The sequence below is a fragment of the Oncorhynchus kisutch genome, unplaced genomic scaffold, assembly GCF_002021735.2.
Source record: "Oncorhynchus kisutch isolate 150728-3 unplaced genomic scaffold, Okis_V2 scaffold1277, whole genome shotgun sequence".
Taxonomy (NCBI): Eukaryota; Metazoa; Chordata; class Actinopteri; order Salmoniformes; family Salmonidae; genus Oncorhynchus; species Oncorhynchus kisutch.
The window spans coordinates 48266-69361 of record NW_022263222.1 but is presented as its reverse complement, the minus strand read 5'-3'; the positions used below and the strand labels follow the sequence as shown (position 1 = coordinate 69361).

Here is a 21096-nt window from a genome sequence, read left to right as displayed (position 1 = left end):
TACACAGATCCACAAAGAATTTGAAAACAAATCCAATTTTGAAAAACTCCCATATCTACTGGGTGAAATTCCACAGTGTGCCATCACAGCAGCAAGATTTGTGACCTGTTGCCACGAGAAAAGGGCAACCAGTGAAGAACAAACACCATTGTAAATACAACCCATATTTATGCTTATTTATTTTATCTTGTGTCCTTTAGCCATTTGTACATTGTTAGAACACTGTATATATATATAATATGACATTTGTAATGTCTTTACTGTTTTGAAACTTCTGTATGTGTAATGTTTACTGTTCATTTTTGTTGTTTTTCACTTTATATATTCACTTTGTATGTTGTCTACCTCACTTGCTTTGGCAATGTTAACACATGTTTCCCATGCCATAAAGCCCTTGAATTGAATTGATTGAGAGAGAGAGAGAGAGAGAGAGAGAGAGAGAGAGGAGAGAGAGAGAGGGAGAGAGAGAGAGAGAGAGAGAGAGAGAGAGAGAGAGAGAGAGAGAGAGAGAGAGAGACAGAGAGAGAGAGAAGAGAGAGAGAGGAGAGAGAGAGAGAGAAGAGAGAGAGAGAGAGAGAGAGAGAGAGAGAAGAGAGAGAAGAGCAGCGAGAGAGAGAGAAGAGAGCAGAGAGAAAGAGAGAGAGAGAGAGAGAGAGAGAGAGAGACGAGAGAGAGAGAGAGAGAGAGAGAGAGCGAGAGACGAGAGAGCGAGAGAGAGAGAGAGAGAGAGAGAGAGAGAGGGTGGATGGCAAAAGAGAGGAGAGAAATACTCTATTGTGGTCTGTGAACAGGCACCTTCACTTTAAACAGCAGAGAAATGATGATCCCATAGACCCAAACACATGTTCCTCCAGCTATCACTTCTGCTGTTTATCTCTGGTTCTACTGCAGATCCCCAGGATGCTCTCCCTAAAGGAACCCCTGCTGGCATCCTCATCACTGGAGTCACCTACCTGGGAGTCGCCCTCTGTGTCTGTAAGGATGCAAGCGCGCACGAGAACGCACACACAAACGCACACACAAAACCCTCCCTAAATGTTGTGTCTGTTCTGTTTCTGATTGATCAGCTGCCACGGTGGTGCGTGATGCAACAGGAAACATCAACGACACCATTGCCACAGGGATGGACATGTTCTGTAACGGTACCAACACTGCTGCCTGTGAGCAGGGATGGAACTTCTCCTCCTGTGAGGTCAGCAGCTGCAAGTTTGGCTCCATGAACAACTTCCAGGTACAAGAACAACAGCAACAATGTAACAACAATCAAACAACACAGTTACACATTCAGTACAACACAAAAATGGAACACTCACTACAACACAACAAAATAACCAGACACACACACACAGTCCAGTGAAACTAAACAGCCCGTGTCTCCTCCTCCCCAGGTGATGACCATGGTGTCAGGGTTCGGTCCTCTCATCACAGCGGGAACCTTCTCTGCCACCCTCTCCTCCGCCCTCGCCTCCCTCGTCAGTGCACCCAAAGTCTTCCAGGTCAGTCACACTACTACTGTCTATCACCTGTCTGCTCACTTGATCCTCATTCATCAGCTCTGAGGGTTCCAGGTGCTACTACAAGGTCTATGATGAGTGAAACAGAGCCCCTCTCTTTTTCATGTTCCTTCTAGCCAGATGACAACAATTGTCAAACTATGTTACAATCAGCTAACTCCCACTCCTCCCTCCTCTACCTCTCTCTCATCCTCCTCCCCCACCTCTTCATCCACCCTTCTCTTCCTGCTCCTCCTCACCTTCTCGCCCCCCTCTTCCTCCTCCTCTCAGGCTCTGTGTAAAGACAACATCTACACTGCACTGAAGTTCTTCGCCAAGGGACACGGCAAGAACAACGAGCCAATCAGAGGCTACGTTCTGACTTTCATCATCGCTGTCGCCTTCATAATCATCGGTGAGTGAGGTCACTACTCACATTTAAGATAAACCACAGTCGCCAATTAGTTTAATATTGGTAATGTCACAAACAACTCAAATGAATCTCTGTTGTGTGTCTCTCTCTCTCTCTCACTGTTTGTGTGTGTGTGTGTGTGTGTGTGTGTGTGTAGCTGATCTGAACGTCATTGCGCCCATCATCTCCAACTTCTTCCTGGCATCGTACGCCCTCATCAACTTCTCCTGCTTCCACGCTTCATACGCTAAGTCCCCAGGTACTCTCTCTAACTCTCTCTCTCTCTCTCTTTAGCTCTCTCTCTCTCTCTCTTTAGCTCTCTCTCTCTTTCTCTCTCTCTCTTTCTCTCTCTAACTCTCTCTCTCTAACTCTCTCTGTAACTCTCTAACTGTTGTCTCCTGTGATCTCTCCCCTGTGTAGGCTGGAGGCCAGCGTACAGGTACTACAACATGTGGTTGTCTCTGTTTGGAGCGGTGCTCTGCTGTGGTGTGATGTTTGTCATCAACTGGTGGGCTGCTCTCCTCACCTACGCAATCGAGATCTTCCTATATGTCTACGTCACTGTCAAGAAGCCAAGTGAGACACAGACATTGATTTGCATCAAGCTGACATTAGAATACATATGAACCAGTCACACACAAAGAACCAGTGTACATTACCACATGGGAAGCCTGGGCTGGCCAAAAGTAATACTATGATAAAGGAATGAGTACATAGGGATGACATAAGATGTACATAGCTACTACATATGACATACGTAGCATCTCTAAGTTCAGTGTTAACATCAGTGTGTTCTGTTGTCCTCAGATGTGAACTGGGGCTCGTCCACTCAGGCCGTGACGTTTGTCAGCGCGGTCAACAACGCTCTGTCACTGACCGGAGTAGAGGACCATGTTAAGAACTTCAGGTAAGAGCCAACAGAAGCCACTGGTATTACACCTCTTACTATGCTGTTGGATGGCGAGTGGAGGAAAACCTACTCTGTTCATGGTTAGAGGTGAAATTAAAAGAAGGGGACAGGTACAATACTGCTCTGCATTCTAACCTGAAAGTGTAGAATGTTAAGAAGACTAATGTGATTTAGATAACTGACTGTTATCCCCCCTCCTCAGACCTCAGTGTATGGTGCTGACAGGAGCACCTAAGAACAGACCGGCACTCCTGGACCTGGCTCATTGTTTCACTAAGAACTACGGACTCTGTCTCACATGTGAAGTCTTTGTGGTAAGAGGACAGACATTTTATTAAAGTCACCAAGTTCTTCCTCCTTCACACACAGCGCTATGAGATAATATCCCCTCCTATCTCTCCCCAGGGCCCCAGAACAGAGACATTGACAGATGTGAATGCTGAAATGGAAAAGAACCAGATGTGGCTGAATAAGAAGAAGAGAAAGGCCTTCTATGCTGCGGTGGCATGTGACTCCTTCAGACAGGGAACTGAGAACCTCATGCAGGTACACCTCCACGTCTACTACCTGGACATATAATCACCTCTAATAGATACACATATATGGGGTACACCTGGGGTACGACTCTGTGGTAGTTATTGACTGCTGCAGGAACCTACACATGGATTCATCATTTATAATAGATACACACACACTTTGATAGGAAGGCTTTCTATACTACTTGTATTATTGCCTCTTACATGAGTACAATGAATCAATTCATGGAGATATCAAGCCTAATGGTTCATCCTTAAGAGTCTATTGACACATGTGCATCAATCTAAGCAACATTATAAAAAAATCCCTATCAAAATCCATCAGTTTAAGCTAGAGATATGAGTTTCTGCATGGGCTGTATCTCAATCCACCGCAGGCCTGTCACCCTTCCGCATCTGTGGTGGAAGGTGGCCGAGCTACAGCGGTGTTTGTCAGACCATGAGACATCCCCAAAATCGGTCTTCTCATGAAAAAGTCTGTAGGGTCCAAAGAGCCTACAAACTATGGAAAAGGGAGACTCTCACAAACACGATGGTGTTCTCAGTTTTGCTCTACGACTCCCACATGTGTCACGGGACTCGTCTGAAGGTAACCCATACAAATGGATAGAAGCATGGAGTTAAATATGTGTCCATTTTTTGGGGAATATGTCTAATATCTCCTAGATATAGGACAGACAATTCAAAACCTTACTGGAATATGTCTAATATCTCCTAGATATAGGACAGACAATTCAAAACCTTACTGGAATATGTCTAATATCTCCTAGATATAGGACAGACAATTCAAAACCTTACTGGAATATGTCTAATATCTCCTAGATATAGGACAGACAATTCAAAACCTTACTGGAATATGTCTAATATCTCCTAGATATAGGACAGACAATTCAAAACCTTACTGGAATATGTCTAATATCTCCTAGATATAGGACAGACTATTCAAAACCTTACTGGAATATGTGTAATATCTCCTAGATATAGGACAGACAATTCAAAACCTTATTCCTTATGATTTTTTAAAAAAAGTATTTTTTGCCATTTATAAATGTTTTATTCAATGCGTTTCTATGGGCTATAGTAGTAAACGCCAAATTCAATATTTTATCTGATCATGTTTAACTTCTACTTTGAGGTTAAAACTGTTTTCTATATAATATGACTATTCAGCTGTTACCATGACAACAACATGTCATGGTTCAAAGTTAACTAGACTAGAGGACAGGTTAGGTTGGTTGTCTAACATTTTGGGATGAAAGTTACTTCATTTTCACATGTAAGCCTCAACAGGCTATGCTAGCTGAGATGAGTGCTAAAGCATAAGAAACAAGAGCATCGTAGCGTAGTAGCAGCAGCATAGCAGAGCTGAGCAGCGTAGTAGCAAGAGCAGCGTAGTAGCAAGAGCAGCGTAGCAAAGCAGCGTGCAAGAGCAGCGTAGCAGCAGCAGCGTAGCAAGAGAAGCGTAGCAGCAGCAGCAGCAAGAGCAGCGTAGCAGAGTAGCAGCAGGGCAGCAGCAGCGTACCAGCAGCAGCGTAACAGTAACAGCGTAACAGCAGCAGCGTAGCAGCAGCAGCGTAACAAGAGCAGCGTAGCAGCAGCAGCGTACCAGCAGCAGCGTAGCAAGAGCTGCGTAGCAGCAGCAGCGTAACAAGAGCAGCGTAGCAGCAGCGTACCAGCAGCAGCGTAGCAAGAGCTGCGTAGCAGCAGCAGCGTAGCAGAGCAGCGTAGCAGCAGCAGTGTAGGGTTTTCTGGGCAACAGAGTAGCAGCAGGGCAGCAGCATAGCAGGGCAGCAGCATAGAGCGTAGCAGCAGCAGTGTAGCAGCAGCAGCGTAGCAGCAGCAGCGTAGTCCAGTCTTGACTAGTTTTACACAGCATTTCTACCTCCCTTCAGTCCAGCCTAACTCAGCCCAGACAGAACTGGTGTCTTAGTTAATGAGGTAGGAAGAGGAGAAGATAGAGTTATGGTCCATTTATGGTTGTCTTTATCACATTGGAACGGAGATAAGACTGTGTAGCGTGGTGTGGGTGGTCAAGAGGAGTGCTAGCTTTAAAGAGAAGCCAGATTAAACAGAACTATAGTCTATCAGTGATTAACACAATGGTGAATGAGATCCTGCAGACAAATACAGTGCCTTCAGAAAATATTCAGACCCCTTGACTATTTCTATATTTTGTTACGTTACAGCCTTATTCTAAAATGGATTCAATTGTTTTTTCCCCTCGTCAATCCAAGGGGGAAATAATACCCAATAATGACAAAGCAAAACAGGTTTTTAGAAATGTTTGCTAATTTATTTAAAATAAACTGAAATATTACATTTAGATAAGTAAATGTAATATTTACTCAGTACTTTGTTGAAGCACCTTTGGCAGCGATTACAGCATCGAGTCTTCTTGGGTATGATGCTACAAGCTTGGCACATCTGTATTAGGGGAGTTTCTCCCATTCTTCTCTGCAGATCCTCTCAAACTCTGTCAGGTTGGATGGGAAGCGTTGCTGCACAGCTATTTTCACATCTCTCCAGAGATGTTCAATTAGGTTCAAGTCCGGGCTCTGTCTGGGCCACTCAAGGACATTCAGAGACTTGTCTCGAAGCCATTCCTGCATTGTTTTGGCTGTGTGCTTAGGGTCTTTTTCCTATTGGAAGGTGAACCTTCACCACAGTCTGAGGTTCTGAGGGCTCTGGAGCAGGTTTTCATCAAGGATCTCTCTGTACATTGCTCCGTTCATCTTTCCCTCGATCCTGACCAGACTCCCAGTCCCTGCCGCTGAAAAACATCCCCACAGCATGATGCTGCCACCACTATGCTTCACCGTAGGGATAGTGCCAGGTTTACTCCAGTCGTGATGCTTGGCATTCAGGTCAAGGACTTCAATCTTGGTTTCATCAGATCAGAGAATCTTGTTTCTCATTCTCTGAGAGTTTTTAGGTGCCTTTTGGCAAACTCCAAGTGGGCTGTCATGAGCCTTTTACTGAGGAGTGACTTCTGTCTGGCCACTCTACCATAAAGGCCTGATTGGTGGAGTGCTGCAGAGATGGTTGTCCTTCTGGAAGGTTCTCCCATCTCCACAGAGGAAGTCTAGAGCTCTGGCAGAGTGACCATCGGGTTCTTGGTAACCTCCCTGACCAAGGCCCTTCTCCCTGATTGATCAGTTTGGCCGGGTGGACAGCTCTAGGAAGAGTGTTGGTGGTTCCAAATGTCGTCCATTTAAAAATGATGGAGGCCACTGTTTTCTTGGGGACCTTCAATGCTGCATAAATGTTGGTAACTTTCCCCAGATCTGTGCCTCGACACGATCCTGTTGTCTCGGAGGTCTACGGACAATTCCTTCGACCTCATGGCTTGTTTTTTGCTCTGATATGCACTGTCAACTGTGGGACCTTATATAAACAGGCGCATGCCTTTCCAAATCATGTCCAATCAATTGAATTTACCACAGGTGGACTCCAAGTTGTAAAAACATCTCACGGATGATCAATGGAAACAGGATGCACCTGAGCTCAATTTGGAGTCTCATAGCAAAGCGTCTGAATACTTATGTAAATAAGGTATTTCAGTTTTTTACATTTTAATACATTCGCAAATGTTTCTAAAAACCTGTTTTCGCTCTGTCATCATTGGGAATTCTGTGTAGATTGCTGAGGATTTTTTATTTATTTCATCCATTTTAGACTAGGCTGTAACGTAACAAAATGTGGAAAAAGTCGAGGGTTCGGAATAATTTCCGAAGGCAGTGTACCTCTTCAGAGATCAGGGAGGTTAATTAATCAGGCTGTGAAAGAACTTTATAGTATTGTTTACTAGGCTATTCTCAACTTCTGTGTTTTGGAATGTACTTTTCATTTATAAAATACTATTTTTGCTGGAAAGTGGAAACACTTCATTTTTATGGAAGAAGATGTCAAACCTTTCTGAGTGGAATGTGTTCTGGGAGTCAAATACATATCATGTCAAATACTTCCAAACGCCACCTTGATTTAAGTTGACAGCATGCAGGGTTGGTGAAGTTGGCAGTTTGGAGATGATTCCATTGGTTTTATTGTACCAGGCAGGAAAACTAGAAGTGTTTTCCATGTTTTTGTCCCAGGTCTGCTTGAATGCAGGTAGTGTACGTCTTTCAGGATCAGCCTGTGTGTTATAACCTGTTGTCATTCTCTGTCCTAGGCATCAGGTTTGGGTCGTCTGAAACCCAACATTCTGATGATGGGCTTCAAGAAGGACTGGAGGACAGCAGACACAGCCGGCGTACAGAGCTATGTAGGAGTACTGCAGTAAGTCACACTCATACACTGAGTGGAACACCTGCTCTTTCCATGACAGACTGACCAGCTGATTCCAGGTGAAAGCTATGATCTCTTATTGATGTCACCTTTTAAATCCACTTCAATCAGTGTAGATGAAGAGGAGACGGGTTAAAGAAGGATTTTTAAGCATTGAGACAATTGAGACATGGATTGTATATGTGTGGCATTCAGAGGGAGAATGGGCGAGACAAAACATTTACCTTTAAATAGAGTATGGTGGTAGGTGCCAGACCAACTTGTTTGTGTCAAGAACTGCAATGCTGCTGGGCTTTTCACACTCAACCATTTCCTATGTGTATCAAGAATGGTCCACCAACCAAAGGACATCCAGCCAACTTGACACAACTGTGGGAAGCATTGGAGTCGACGGGCCACCATCCATGTGGAACGCTTTCCACACCTTGCAGAGTCCAGGCCCCGATGAATTGAGGCTGTTCTGAGGGCAAAGTGGGGAGGGGGGTGCAACTCAATGTTAGGAAGGTGTTCCTAATGTTTGGTATACTCAGTGTACACACACACACACACACACAAAATAAGCAAGATAAGTGCTAACTGTGTTATTAAAGTGTATGTTCTGTGTGTTTTTAGCGATGCATTTGACTTTGAGTACGGAACCGTGGTACTAAGGATGAACCAGGGACTGGACATCTCACACATCATAAAGGCTAAGGGTAAGTACACACACACACGCATGCATACACACACACACACACACACACACGCGCACACGCACACACACACGCGCACACACACACACACACACACACACACACACACGCGCACACACACACACACACACACACACACACACACACACACGCGCACACACACACACACACACACACACACACACACACACACACACACACACACACACCAATGTATAAACAGAAGCAGTCAGAATACTCCAGCCTCGGGGCCTGTGATGTAAATAGAGCTGTTGTATAGATACAGTACTGGTTAAAGTACACCCACTTTGTCAGAAAAACACCACAAGTCATATCCTCATGGTTTGTTGTGTGGCTGTTTCCATATAACAACCCCAATCATACAATGATTATTGATAACATTGACAACATTGATCGAGTTGATAAGGAGAGCTCTTTGGTCCATAGATCAGAGGCAGTAGATTAAGGTCACATCTAATCAGCTCCTAGCAATAACATCTACTGAATAAATTGTTACCAACAGAGACACCTCAGGGCTATGGGCCCTAGTCAGAAGTAGTGCACTATATAGGCAATAGAGTGCAATTTGAGACACTCCCCAGGAGTCATATATGCACTAATCTAGTAGTTACTCCTGTCCTGGAGAGATACAGGGTTTGCTGGCTTTAGTTCCAGCCCAGCACTAACACACCTTATTCAACCACTCCAGGGCTTGAGAATTAGTAGATTAGTTGATGGATGTGTTAGTGCAGGGTTAGAACAAACATGTGGGCTACCAAGTGGAGCAGCGGTCTAAGGCATTGCATCGCAGTGTTTGAGGCGTCATTACAGACACCCGGGATCAAATCCAGGCTGTATCACAACCGGCCGTGATTGGGATTCCATTAGGGCGGCACACTATTGGCCCAGCATTATCTGGGTTTTGCCAGTGTAGGCCATCATTATAAATAAGAATTCGTTCTTAACTGACTTGCCTAGTTAAATAAAGGTTAAATGAATTCAAATTATATTATATATATTTTTGAAACTCTGTGGTGGTCCCCCAGGAGAGGTTTGAGACACAGTGGTCTAATGTGATGGGTCATATTCACTAGGGACAACCCAGGAGAGGTTTGAGACACAGTGGTCTAATGTGATGGGTCATATTCACTAGGGACAACCCAGGAGAGGTTTGAGACACAGTGGTCTAATGTGATGGGTCATATTCACTAGGGACAACCCAGGAGAGGTTTGAGACACAGTGGTCTAATGTGATGGGTCATATTCACTAGGGACTACCCAGGAGAGGTTTGAGACACAGTGGTCTAATGTGATGGGTCATATTCACTAGGGACAACCCAGGAGAGGTTTGAGACACAGTGGTCTAATGTGATTGGTCGTATTCACTAGCGACAACCCAGGAGAGGTTTGAGACACAGTGGTCTAATGTGATGGGTCGTATTCACTAGGGACATCCCAGGAGAGGTTTGAGACACAGTGGTCTAATGTGATGGGTCGTATTCACTAGGGACAACCCAGGAGAGGTTTGAGACACAGTGGTCTAATGTGATGGGTCGTATTCACTAGCGACAACCCAGGAGAGGTTTGAGACACAGTGGTCTAATGTGATGGGTCATATTCACTAGGGACAACCCAGGAGAGGTTTGAGACACAGTGGTCTAATGTGATGGGTCGTATTCACTAGGGACAACCCAGGGGAAAATGGACTGAAACAGGGAGGGACGAGCTAAACTTAATTTTGGTTTTCCATCGCAAAACGTTTTGCTATGGCTACGATGTACACTCATGATGTAATCATCAGTAGAACCCTGTTGAAACGTGTCTCTCTACCGCCCCCCAGAGGAGATGGAGAGAGAAGCCCAGGAGCAGAAGGATCTGGAGAAAGAAGAGCTGGCTGAGGAGAATAAGGGGAAATCCATCTTCAGGAAGTCACGGAACTTATCTACACAAGGCCTCACTTCCAGAGGTACCAGATCACTCACTCACTCACTCACTCACTCACTCACTCACTCACTCACTCACTCACACAACCTTGGGGAAAAAGAGAGGGGAAGGGATAAGAGACATACAGAGAGAAAGAGAGACAGACAGAGAGAGAGAGAGAAACAGACACAGAGAGAGAGAAACAGAGGGAGAGAGAGAAACAGAGAGAGAGGCACAGAGAGAGATGAAATGATCATAGGAACTGATCATACTTGGTCGTAAATGCCTATTACTGTATTATTAAACACATTACTAATGTGTTCTCTTTTCTTTTCTCTCCCCCAGCATCAGTGACGACCCCCCAGTCTCCCCAGGTAGTGGTGGTGAATGAAAGGCTGGTGTCCACCAGCACTCAGTTCCAGAGGAAACAGGGCAAAGGAACCATCGATGTCTGGTGGATGTTTGATGACGGAGGTAGGCGACCTCTCTTTACACATCACACAACGGTGACACATTATAGACCCCAGCATGTCTATATCACTCTCTTCATTATAGACCACAGCATGTCTATATCACTCTTCATTATAGACCACAGCATGTCTATGTCACTCTCTTCATTATAGACCACAGCATGTCTATATCACTCTTCATTATAGACCACAGCATGTCTATATCACTCTCTTCATTATAGACCACAGCATGTCGATATCACTCTCTTCATTATAGACAACAGCATGTCTATATCACTCTTCATTATAGACCACAGCATGTATATATCACTATCTTCATTATAGACCACAGCATGTCTATATCACTCTTCATTATAGACCACAGCATGTCTATATCACTCTCTTCACTATAGACCACAGCATGTCTATATCACTCTCTTCACTATAGACCACAGCATGTCTATATCACTCTCTTCATTATAGACCCCAGCATGTCTATATCACTCTCTTCATTATAGACCACAGCATGTCTATATCACTCTCTTCATTATAGACCACAGCATGTTTATATCACTCTTTATTATAGACCACAGCATGTCTATATCACTCTTCATTATAGACCACAGCATGTCTATATCACTCTTCATTATAGACCACAGCATGTCTATATCACTCTTCATTATAGACCACAGCATGTCTATATCACTTTTAATTAGACCCCAGCATGTCTATATCACTTTTTATTATAGACCACAGCATGTCTATATCACTCTCTTCACTATAGACCACAGCATGTCTATATCACTCTCTTCATTATAGAATACAGCATGTCTATGTCACTCTCTTCATTATAGACCACAGCATGTCTATATCACTCTTCATTATAGACCACAACATGTCTATATCACTCTCTTCATTATAGACCCCAGCATGTCTATATCACTCTCTTCACTATAGACCACAGCATGTCTATATCACTCTTCATTATAGACCACAGCATGTCTATATCACTCTTCATTATAGACCACAGCATGTCTGTCACTCTCTTCACTATAGACCACAGCATGTCTGTCACTCTCTTCACTATAGACCACAGCATGTCTATATCACTCTCTTCATTACAGACCACAGCATGTCTATATCACCCTCTTCATTATAGACCACAGCATGTCTATATCACTCTCTTCATTATAGACCACAGCATGTCTATATCACCCTCTTCATTATAGACCACAGCATGTCTATATCACTCTCTTCATTATAGACCACAGCATGTCTATATCACTCTCTTCATTATAGACCACAGCATGTCTATATCACTCTCTTCATTATAGACCACAGCATGTCTATATCACCCTCTTCATTATAGACCACAGCATGTCTATATCACTCTCTTCATTATAGACCACAGCATGTCTATATCACTCTCTTCACTATAGACCACAACTTCTTCACATAATAGGCTTATAGATTGAAATAGCTACCTACCTTCCTCCCTCACGCTCTCTCTTTCTCTGCCTGTATCTCTGTCTGTGTATCTCTCTCTCACTTTGTCTATCTGTCTCTAGCTCTCTCACTGTCTCTCTCACACACACTCACTGTCTCTCTCTCACTCATGGTCTCTCTCTCTCACTGTCTCTCTCTGTCTGTGTGTCTGTGTGTCAGGTCTAACCCTACTGCTGCCCTACATCCTGACAACCCGTAAGAAGTTCAAGGACTGTAAGATGAGGATCTTCATCGCTGGCCAGCCGGGACGTGTGGAGCAGGACAGGCATGAGTACGTATAATCAATTTCAATCCTTTATGAATAGAGGAAGATAATGCAGTCTAATCATCAACAACCACTAGCCTGGTCCCAGATCTGTTTGTACTTGTCACTAATCCATTTCTGCCATGGTCATGCCACACATTACAATTCCATAAGGAGTTGGCAAGAGAGCAGAAACAGACTGGCTAAACAAGCACATCTTTGGAAATAAGAGCTGTTATAGCGCAGCTCATAGCAGTGGTGATCAGTGTGTGCCTCTGTGTGTGTCTGTGTTTATAGGATGAAGTCTCTGCTGGAGAAGTTCAGGATCAAATATGCAGACATCCACGTCATCGACGACATCACCCAAAACCCCAACTCTAACAGGTAATATAAACACACACACACACACACAATCTTGGGGAGATGTGACTGCTCACACACACACTGTCGCTCACATGCTGTGGTGGGAGAGATTCCAGACATTCTGTACTGTAGCCGTGAGGTCACTCTCAGCTGACCAACACGTCAGGGATGTGATCAGCAGTCAGCCGAAAGCAACACCAGTCAGGAAATGGATAAAGGCTCTATTATAGTGAGATAGTTAATGACTATATAAAACAGACGCAGAACTTTGTCTCATTCAGTATTTACACAAGAAAAGACAACTCAGCTTCAAACTGCTCCATCTCTGGTGTCAGAGTAGTCGATTTCATTCTGTGCCAAGATGAATGATAACATGCACAGGTAAAATATAAAGTCATAGGATCAGTGATTAATACCTGATTAACCCAGCTAACTGCTGTCTGTGTTCGTCCCCCAGCTGGAAGATGTTTGAGGACATGATTGAGCCGTTCCGTCTTCACGAGGGGTCAAAGAGCACCACTCTGGCCGAGGCTCTGAGGAAAGACAACCCCTGGAAGATCTCTGACGCCGAGCTGGACACCTTCGAGGAAAAGGTAGAGTCTAGAGGCAGACCAGTGACTGCTCACCATAGAGACTTGTAGAGCCAGAGCACTGCACAGTGCTCACCACAGAGACCAATAACTTCTACTGATTAACAACCACATACTGTGCTCATTGCAGTACAACATGAATGAACATGCTCAACCAGTGCTTGAGTTGGGCAGCTCACCGGGGCTGAGTACCAGCACCTCAAATGTTCCATTGCTTGAGCTCCTGTACCTCTTATAGAATATTAGCTCCAAAGTATTGTGGAGTTCCTGCACCTAAATATAAACAGTCCCTGCACCCAAAATGAGTATCGGAACCTTTTTCAGTCCAAGTCAAGCACTGTGCTCAACTCTATCTTCTTGTAGTAGAATGTAATGTATTAATCTGGACAATAGAATCCAACAGTCCCATGATGCAGTAGCAACAGAAGTAGACAGCTGTGTTTTCACTGAAGCCTTACATGGTTGTCATACCAACCATGTGGCCCACCACCACTTTGTGTCCTCTCTCCTCCAGACCAACCTCCAGGTGAGGCTGAATGAACTACTGCAGGAGAACTCTCGAGCTGCCAACCTCATCATAGTGTAAGTACAATATACTGTAGAGTTTTTCCTGGTCAGGTCACCATGTGTTCAGGAAAAACTCTAGGTCCTAATTATAAGAGACACCAACAAGAGCCATATCATCATCTATCAATCTCTCTGTAAAAAAGACATCAATATGACAGTCCAATGTGTCACAAAACTATGAAGCTAACTGAGGTATATAACAATAATAACAACAATAATAATAATTTGGTTGGTGCTTATATCTGTCCTGTTTCAACTGTGTATTAGACGCATGTGTGAAATCGCCCTGAGACACCCACGGACATATAGTGGTGACCCTGCTGCTAATAGCCAACTGTTTAGATAACTTAGGTTTAATACTGTACTTCCCTCTTTGCAGGAGTATGCCCATCGCCCGTCTAGGCTCAGTCTCTGACCACCTCTACATTGCCTGGTTGGACATCCTCACCAAGAACCTCCCTCCCACCATGTTGATCAGAGGCAACCACAAGAGCGTCCTCACCTTCTACTCATAGACCGACCCTCTCAGCAGTCACTAGATGGCCACAAGGGACAACCAAGGCACTTTCATCAATATCCAGGAGTTAGTTGCTATCAGTTTAAATGAAAAGGTGATGGTTAGAGATAAGGTTATGGGAAAGGTTAAAGGTTAGAAAGTGAGGTTCTTCCGTCTTGTCTAGCATGACCAAATAGTGACGACACAACACAGACATATGGACTCAGGGATATATGGGCACAAGGACCGGACTCTGCCTGGGATGGGTCAATTACACTGCCTGGGATGGGTCAATTACACTGCCAGTGCCTATGCTGCCCCCCGTTGGAATTGTACATGTGGTGCATAATTAGGGGTCCAAACCCTGAATCGGGCCGGAAAACTCTTATTGTTATATATATTAGTCATGTAACAGATGCTCTTATCCAGAGCAACTTACAGTTAGTGTTCTTGTTAAGGATATTATTATTCTGACATATTATTATTATTATTCCAATTTTAAGAGTTCGACCTATAGTTCGACCTACAGAGACCAAACTTGGAGGGCTGGTGTAAATTGGTGACCCAATACATCTGGTAAATCTTTGGTATTTGACAGAGTGGGACTGGGATGTTAGATAACAGACTGGTCCCAGGCTAGTTGGAGCCCCCTGCTGGCTATGCATCTCAACACGGTATAATTTTTCCTTAAATATACACTTGTCCACGACCCACATAGTGGTCCTCTGTAGCACAGTTGGTAGAGCATGGTGCTTGCAATGCCAGGATAGTGGGTTTGATATCCGGGACCATTCATATGTAAAACATTTTTGGCACGCATGACAGTAAGTTGCTTTAGATATAAGTGTCTGATAAATGGCATAAATTATATTATTCTATATTATGAGATTGGTGTAAGAGCAAAAGATTGAGTCAAGACCAGAACCTGTAGTTCATAGATACAGACTCCTCCATAGTTCTCAACCCTGAGGCCAGCATGGGCTAGTGCCTTCGTCTTGTACATGCCAACCCATGGCGGCCCAGGTTCAAATCCCACCACTGCTGCTTTCAGATAGACATCCCTAGACACTGAGTCGGCGTTGTGGCTGAATTTGATGACTTAAATAAGGGCAAAATATTTGCGAAAGAGTAAAAAGGCTTGGGCCCAGGTCATTGCTGCTTGCAGCTAGCCTATATGTATAATTATTATTTTGGGGGAACAACAGATGATATACACTGAGTACACAAAACATTAAGAACACCTGCTCTTTCCATGACATAGACTGACCAGGTGAATCCAGGTGAAAGCTATGATCCCTTATTGATGTCACTTGTTAAATCCACTTCAATCAGTGTAGATGAACGGGAGGAGACAGGTTAAAGAAGGATTTTTAAGCCTTAAGACAATTGAGACATGGATTGTGTATGAGTGCCATTCAGAGGGTGAATGGCCAAGACAAAATATTTAAGTGCCTTTGAACGGGGTATGGTAGTAGGTGTCAGGTGCACCAGTTTGTGTCAAGAACTGTAAAGCTGTTGGGTTTTTCACACTCAACCGTTTCCCGTATGTATCAAGAAAGGTCCACCACCCAAAGGACATCCAGCCAACTTGACACAACTGTGGAAAGCATTGGAGTCAACATGGGCCAGCATTCCTGTGGAATGCTAATTGAGGCTGTTCTGCGGGCAACTCAAGAAGGTGTCCTTAATGTTTTGTACACTGTGTATGTAGGCTAGTATGCGCAAATATGATGGTGTTCTAGGAAATGAACATTATAGCAAACAAATGACCTATGCAAAAAGTGATCAATATATAAATAACATTTTTTTTTAAATTATATTCAAATGCTACTAGTGGCATTGATAACTTGATTAATTTTTTTTTTTTAATTAGTTTGATATCCATTGAAAAATACTGTATACTACTTTGTATAGATGTGTATATTCAACACAAGTAGCTACTAGTTGAATGTCTCGGGAAATAATGAAGGGATCACTTACTACCTTAATGCACACGCACGCACATACACACACACACTGTGATGAAAATCTATCAAACAGAACAGGAAAATGTCAATCAACTTATGTGCTGTATATTTTCAATATAGAAATGCTTGATTTATTTCTGTGTTTTAACCATTGTCTTTTATAAGACTCAGTCCTTATCATATTTAACTGTCATATTTTAATTAATGTATTACGAAGAAGGAATAAAATGTTGAGTTACTCTTATTTTTCCTCATAAGTTATGTCCATCAAGACGGTCAGACACATTACATTAGAAGTCAATAGGTTGGTTACATTATTCTCAAATGTAGCAATATAGAACATAATGCAGAATAATACAATAGTTGGGTACGCCAACCTTTCTTGTGTTCAGTCCTTGGTTATTGGCAATGATTTATATATACACTTGATGACAGATAGGGGGCGCTGTGTTGAAGCCACTGAACCTCCATCTTGGCACACCAACACGGTAGTAAAAAATATTTGGGATTTATTAATGTCTACATTTATTTTTGCCACATTTAGAATATTATAGACACCTTAATGCATACTTTAAATTATATTATGTGAGCCAAACATAAAAAAAATATATACAAATATTTTCCTTATAGTATATGTTTGAGATTACTAACGATAGTGTCCCCATTACAAAAAAATCATACTTAAATACATGTAATTTTGTCCTTGAAACATTCAATTGACATACTGTAGAAATCCATAAATTCCTATGGAGCAGTGTTTCAGTCCTCCAGTACCCCCCAACAGTACATATTTTTGTTATGGCCCCCTGGACAAATACACCTGATTCTACCACTCAACTAATCATCAAGACCTTGACACGTTGAATCAGATGCTTTTGTCCAGGACTACAACAGAAATGTGTGCTGTTGGCGGTACACGAGGACCAGAGTTGAGAAACACTGCTATGGAGGGAGGACTGCGCCTACTGGGTAATGACAATATGGTCGACCAGTGGCTTCAAAGCCTCTCAATGGCCAATACATAGCATCAGCAATCCAGAGTTTATATATATCATTGGTTATTAGCCCCAAGCTACAAGTCTTCCATTACACAACAGAGGAGCATGAGGGAGCTACCTGGCCTGGGACGGACACACATGGGGGGGTAAAAGACCATTTATGCTTGATCCGAAAATGTGGTCAGAGGCTCCATATGGAGGGTGTGATGCAATTGCGGAGCCTCCAGAGGCATGCAGAGGCCAAATTGAGCTCTGCACTGCATTGTGCCTCCCAAAAGATGTAACAATGCGGAGGGCTCTGTATAGCTCAGCATTGACATGATTGGTTGACGGTAGGTGAGGACGGGAGGTCCTGTATAAACACACACTCACTTCTTTGACAACTTCCTTCACAACAGCTCTGCGCTGCTCCATGAAGCGCATATGGCAGAGACCATATCACTGTAAATGCTGCAGGCCAATGCAGACATCAGATTGACCATGCAGTGCATTTTAGGAGGAGAATGATGCACACATTACTCCAGCTAGCTACCATTAGTTATTGTTACCAGGGCCACAAACAAACCATGCATGACGTGATAAAGTAGCTATCTAGCTATTTGGCAAAAAATATTATCTATCGCCACTTACTCTCTGGTTATAAGGTCTGTTAGTGGGTTATCCTGTGCCTTCAGAAAGTAATCATACCCGTGACTTATTCCGTTTTGTTGTGTTACAGCCTGAATTCAAAATAGATTAAATACAGCTAATTCTCACCCATCTACACACAATACCCCATAATTACAAAGTGAAAACATGTTTTTAGAATTTTTAGAAAATGTCTTAAATGAAATACACTACCAAAATCATGGGAATTAATATGGAGTTGGTCCCCCCTTTGCTGCTATAACAGCCTCCACTCTCCATGTTTAATTGTATGTGCAGTAGAAGTCTGAAGTTTACACGTTTACACCTTAGCCAAATACATTTAAACTCCGTTTTTCACAATTCCTGACATTTAATCCTAGTAAAAATGTCCTGTCTTAGGTCAGTTAGGATCAACACTTTATTTAAAGAATGTGAAATGTCAAATTAATGGTAGAGAGAATGATTTATTTCAGCTTTTATTTCTTTCATCACATTCCCAGTGGGTCAGAAGTTTACATACACTCAATTAGTATTTGGTAGCATTGCCTTTAAATTGTTTAACTTGGGTCAAACATTTTGGGTAGCCTTCCACAAGTTTCCCACAATAAGTTGGGTGAATTTTGGCCCATTCCTCCTGACAGAACTGGTATAACTGAGTCAGGTTTGTAGGCCTTCCTGCTCGCACACGCTTTTTCAGTTTTGCCCACAAATTTTCTATAGGATTGAGGTCAGTGCTTTTTGATGGCCACTCCAATACCTTGACTTTGTTGTCCTTAAGCCATTTTGCCACAACTTTGGAAGTATGCTTGGGGTCATTGTCCATTTGGAAGACCCATTTGTGACCAAGCTTTAACATCCTGAGTGATGTCTTGAGATGTTGCTTCAATATATCCACATAATTTTCCTGCCTCATAATGCCATCTATTTTGTGAAGTGCACCAGTCCCTCCTGCAGCAAAGTACCCCCACAACATGATGCTGCCACTCCCATGCTTCACAGTTGGGATGGTGTTATTATGCTTGCAAGCCTCCCCCTTTTTCCTCCAAACAAAACTATGGTCATTATGGCCAAACAGTTCTATTTTTGTTTCATCAGACTAGAGAACATTTTTCCAAAAAGTACGATCTTTGTCCCCATGTGCAGTTGCAAACCGTAGTCTGGCTTTTTATGGCGGTTTTGGAGCAGTGGCTTCTTCCTTGCTGAGCGGCCTTTCAGGTTATGTAGATATAGGACTCGTTTTACTGTGGATAGAGATATTCTTTGTACCCATTTCCTCCAGCATCTTCACAAGGTCCTTTGCTGTTGTTCTGGGATTGATTTGCACTTTTCGCACCAAAGTACGTTCATCTCTAGAAGATCGAATGTGTCTCCTTCCTGAGTGGTATGATGGCTGTGTGGTCCCATGGTATTTATACTTGCGTACTATTGTTTGTACAGATGAACGTGATACCTTCAGGCGTTTGGAAATTGCTCCCAAGGATGATCCAGACCAACCAATTTTGAACCAACCAATTTTTTTTCTGAGGTCTTGGCTGATTTCTTTTGATTTTCCCATGATGTCAAGCAAAGTGGCACTGAGTTTGAAGGTAGGCCTTGAAATACATCCACAGGTACACCTCCAATTGACTCAAATAATGTCAATTGGCCTATCAGAAGCTTCTAAAACCATGACATAATTTTCTGGAATTTTCCGAGCTGTTTAAAGGCACAGTCAACATAGTGTATGTACATTTCTGACCCACTGGAATTGTGATACAGTGAATTATAAGTGAAATAATCTGTCTGTAAACATTTGTTGGAAAAATGAATTTTTGACAAATTAGATGTTCTAACCGACTTGCCAAAACTATAGTTTGTTAACAAGAAATTTGTGGAGTAGTTGAAAAACGAGTTTTAATGACTCCAACCTAAGTGTATGTAAACTTCCGACTTCAACTGTAAATGATATAGGGTGAGTATTGGTAAAGTGGGACACTTTCTGTAATTTGCTTTTCCGAACACTTTACAGAATCATCCCAATGTCTTAACCCCCAACATGATACCATTCTAAATAGCTTAAGAATTCAATTAACTTATACAAAATAAATAAATATTAAATACAGGATGGATGACTTTTTCAAACACATTGTCCTGAGACCACATTTTTTCAGTCGATACTGGCAAATTGGGAGACCTTGATTGGCAAAGTGGAACACTAACTACTTTATTGTAAAGAAGGATAAATTTGAGTATATGCATAATTTCAATATTTTTATGATACTTTTGTGGAACATTAAAGTGGCATTATGTAACTTTTTGGGCAACCTGACCAAATTAACATAGATCTTTAACTCACTTTTCTATCCTTCGACTTGAAAGCAAGTCTAAGAAGTGGTAGATCCATTCTATGTATGCTATTTCTATGCTTCCCGTTCTTAAGTTTTGTTTTTGCATCTTTTACTTTTGGGTTTGTACACCAGCTTCAAACTAGACCCTAAAGAACATTTTGTAGAATGAAACCAGAAAGACATCACCCCTCAACAATTTCAATGACTGTTTTACTGTCATTGTGCATTACACCTGTCCAGTGTGCATTTACAGGTGATTAGAACGCTTGTTATGGGCACATATTTACACGTGTTCATTACACCTGTTTAGCCTATTGGGTAAGGAATTGTGTTTTTGTAGTTAGCTTTTTAATAGTAGTAGCTTTTTAATAATTTCAGAAAACAACTTATTTGGTAGATAACATCACATTTTGTGATTTTTTAAAAGCATTGATGTATTGAAAAAAGCACATAAAGGCTTCATAATTCATAAAGTATTTATTTGAATTAGCTATCCATCACTTTTCATCATCTGAGGTATCAAGCTCTAAGTCCATGTGAAAAAAATATATACAACACTTTCCATCCACCAGATGGGATTGTCTGGTGAAAAGTACCTACTTTTCCAAAACTCCATTTGTTTGATAAATAAATGAAAGCAATAATAGTGACTATGCTTTCCAAACCACAAAGACCGAATTAAAATGTTTTCTAAAAAGGAATTGATGAACTG

General features: G+C 42.5%; 1 protein-coding gene across 1 annotated transcript; it reads left to right on the top strand.

Annotated features, from left to right (window-relative positions):
• Positions 1 to 842: 842 nt before the first annotated feature.
• Positions 843 to 16676, top strand: LOC116365672 (solute carrier family 12 member 1-like). Its single transcript, XM_031818165.1, has 18 exons — positions 843 to 975; positions 1068 to 1231; positions 1389 to 1496; positions 1785 to 1908; positions 2063 to 2164; positions 2326 to 2481; positions 2713 to 2812; positions 3018 to 3129; positions 3221 to 3361; positions 7520 to 7626; positions 8248 to 8330; positions 10168 to 10293; positions 10596 to 10724; positions 12365 to 12476; positions 12747 to 12833; positions 13270 to 13405; positions 13917 to 13984; positions 14349 to 16676. The coding sequence occupies exons 1-18, from the start codon at positions 843 to 845 to the stop codon at positions 14482 to 14484; spliced, it is 2124 nt and encodes a 707-aa protein (XP_031674025.1). The 3' UTR covers positions 14485 to 16676.
• The last annotated feature ends 4420 nt before the right edge of the window (positions 16677 to 21096 follow it).

Coding starts and splice junctions, on each gene's coding strand:
- LOC116365672 (XM_031818165.1), top strand. CDS start 843: ATGTTCCTCCAGCTATCACTTCTGCTGTTTATCTCTGGTTCTACTGCA. Junction 976..1,067: donor GGGAGTCGCCCTCTGTGTCT/GTAAGGATGCAA, acceptor CTGATTGATCAG/CTGCCACGGTGGTGCGTGAT. Junction 13,406..13,916: donor TGGACACCTTCGAGGAAAAG/GTAGAGTCTAGA, acceptor TCTCTCCTCCAG/ACCAACCTCCAGGTGAGGCT.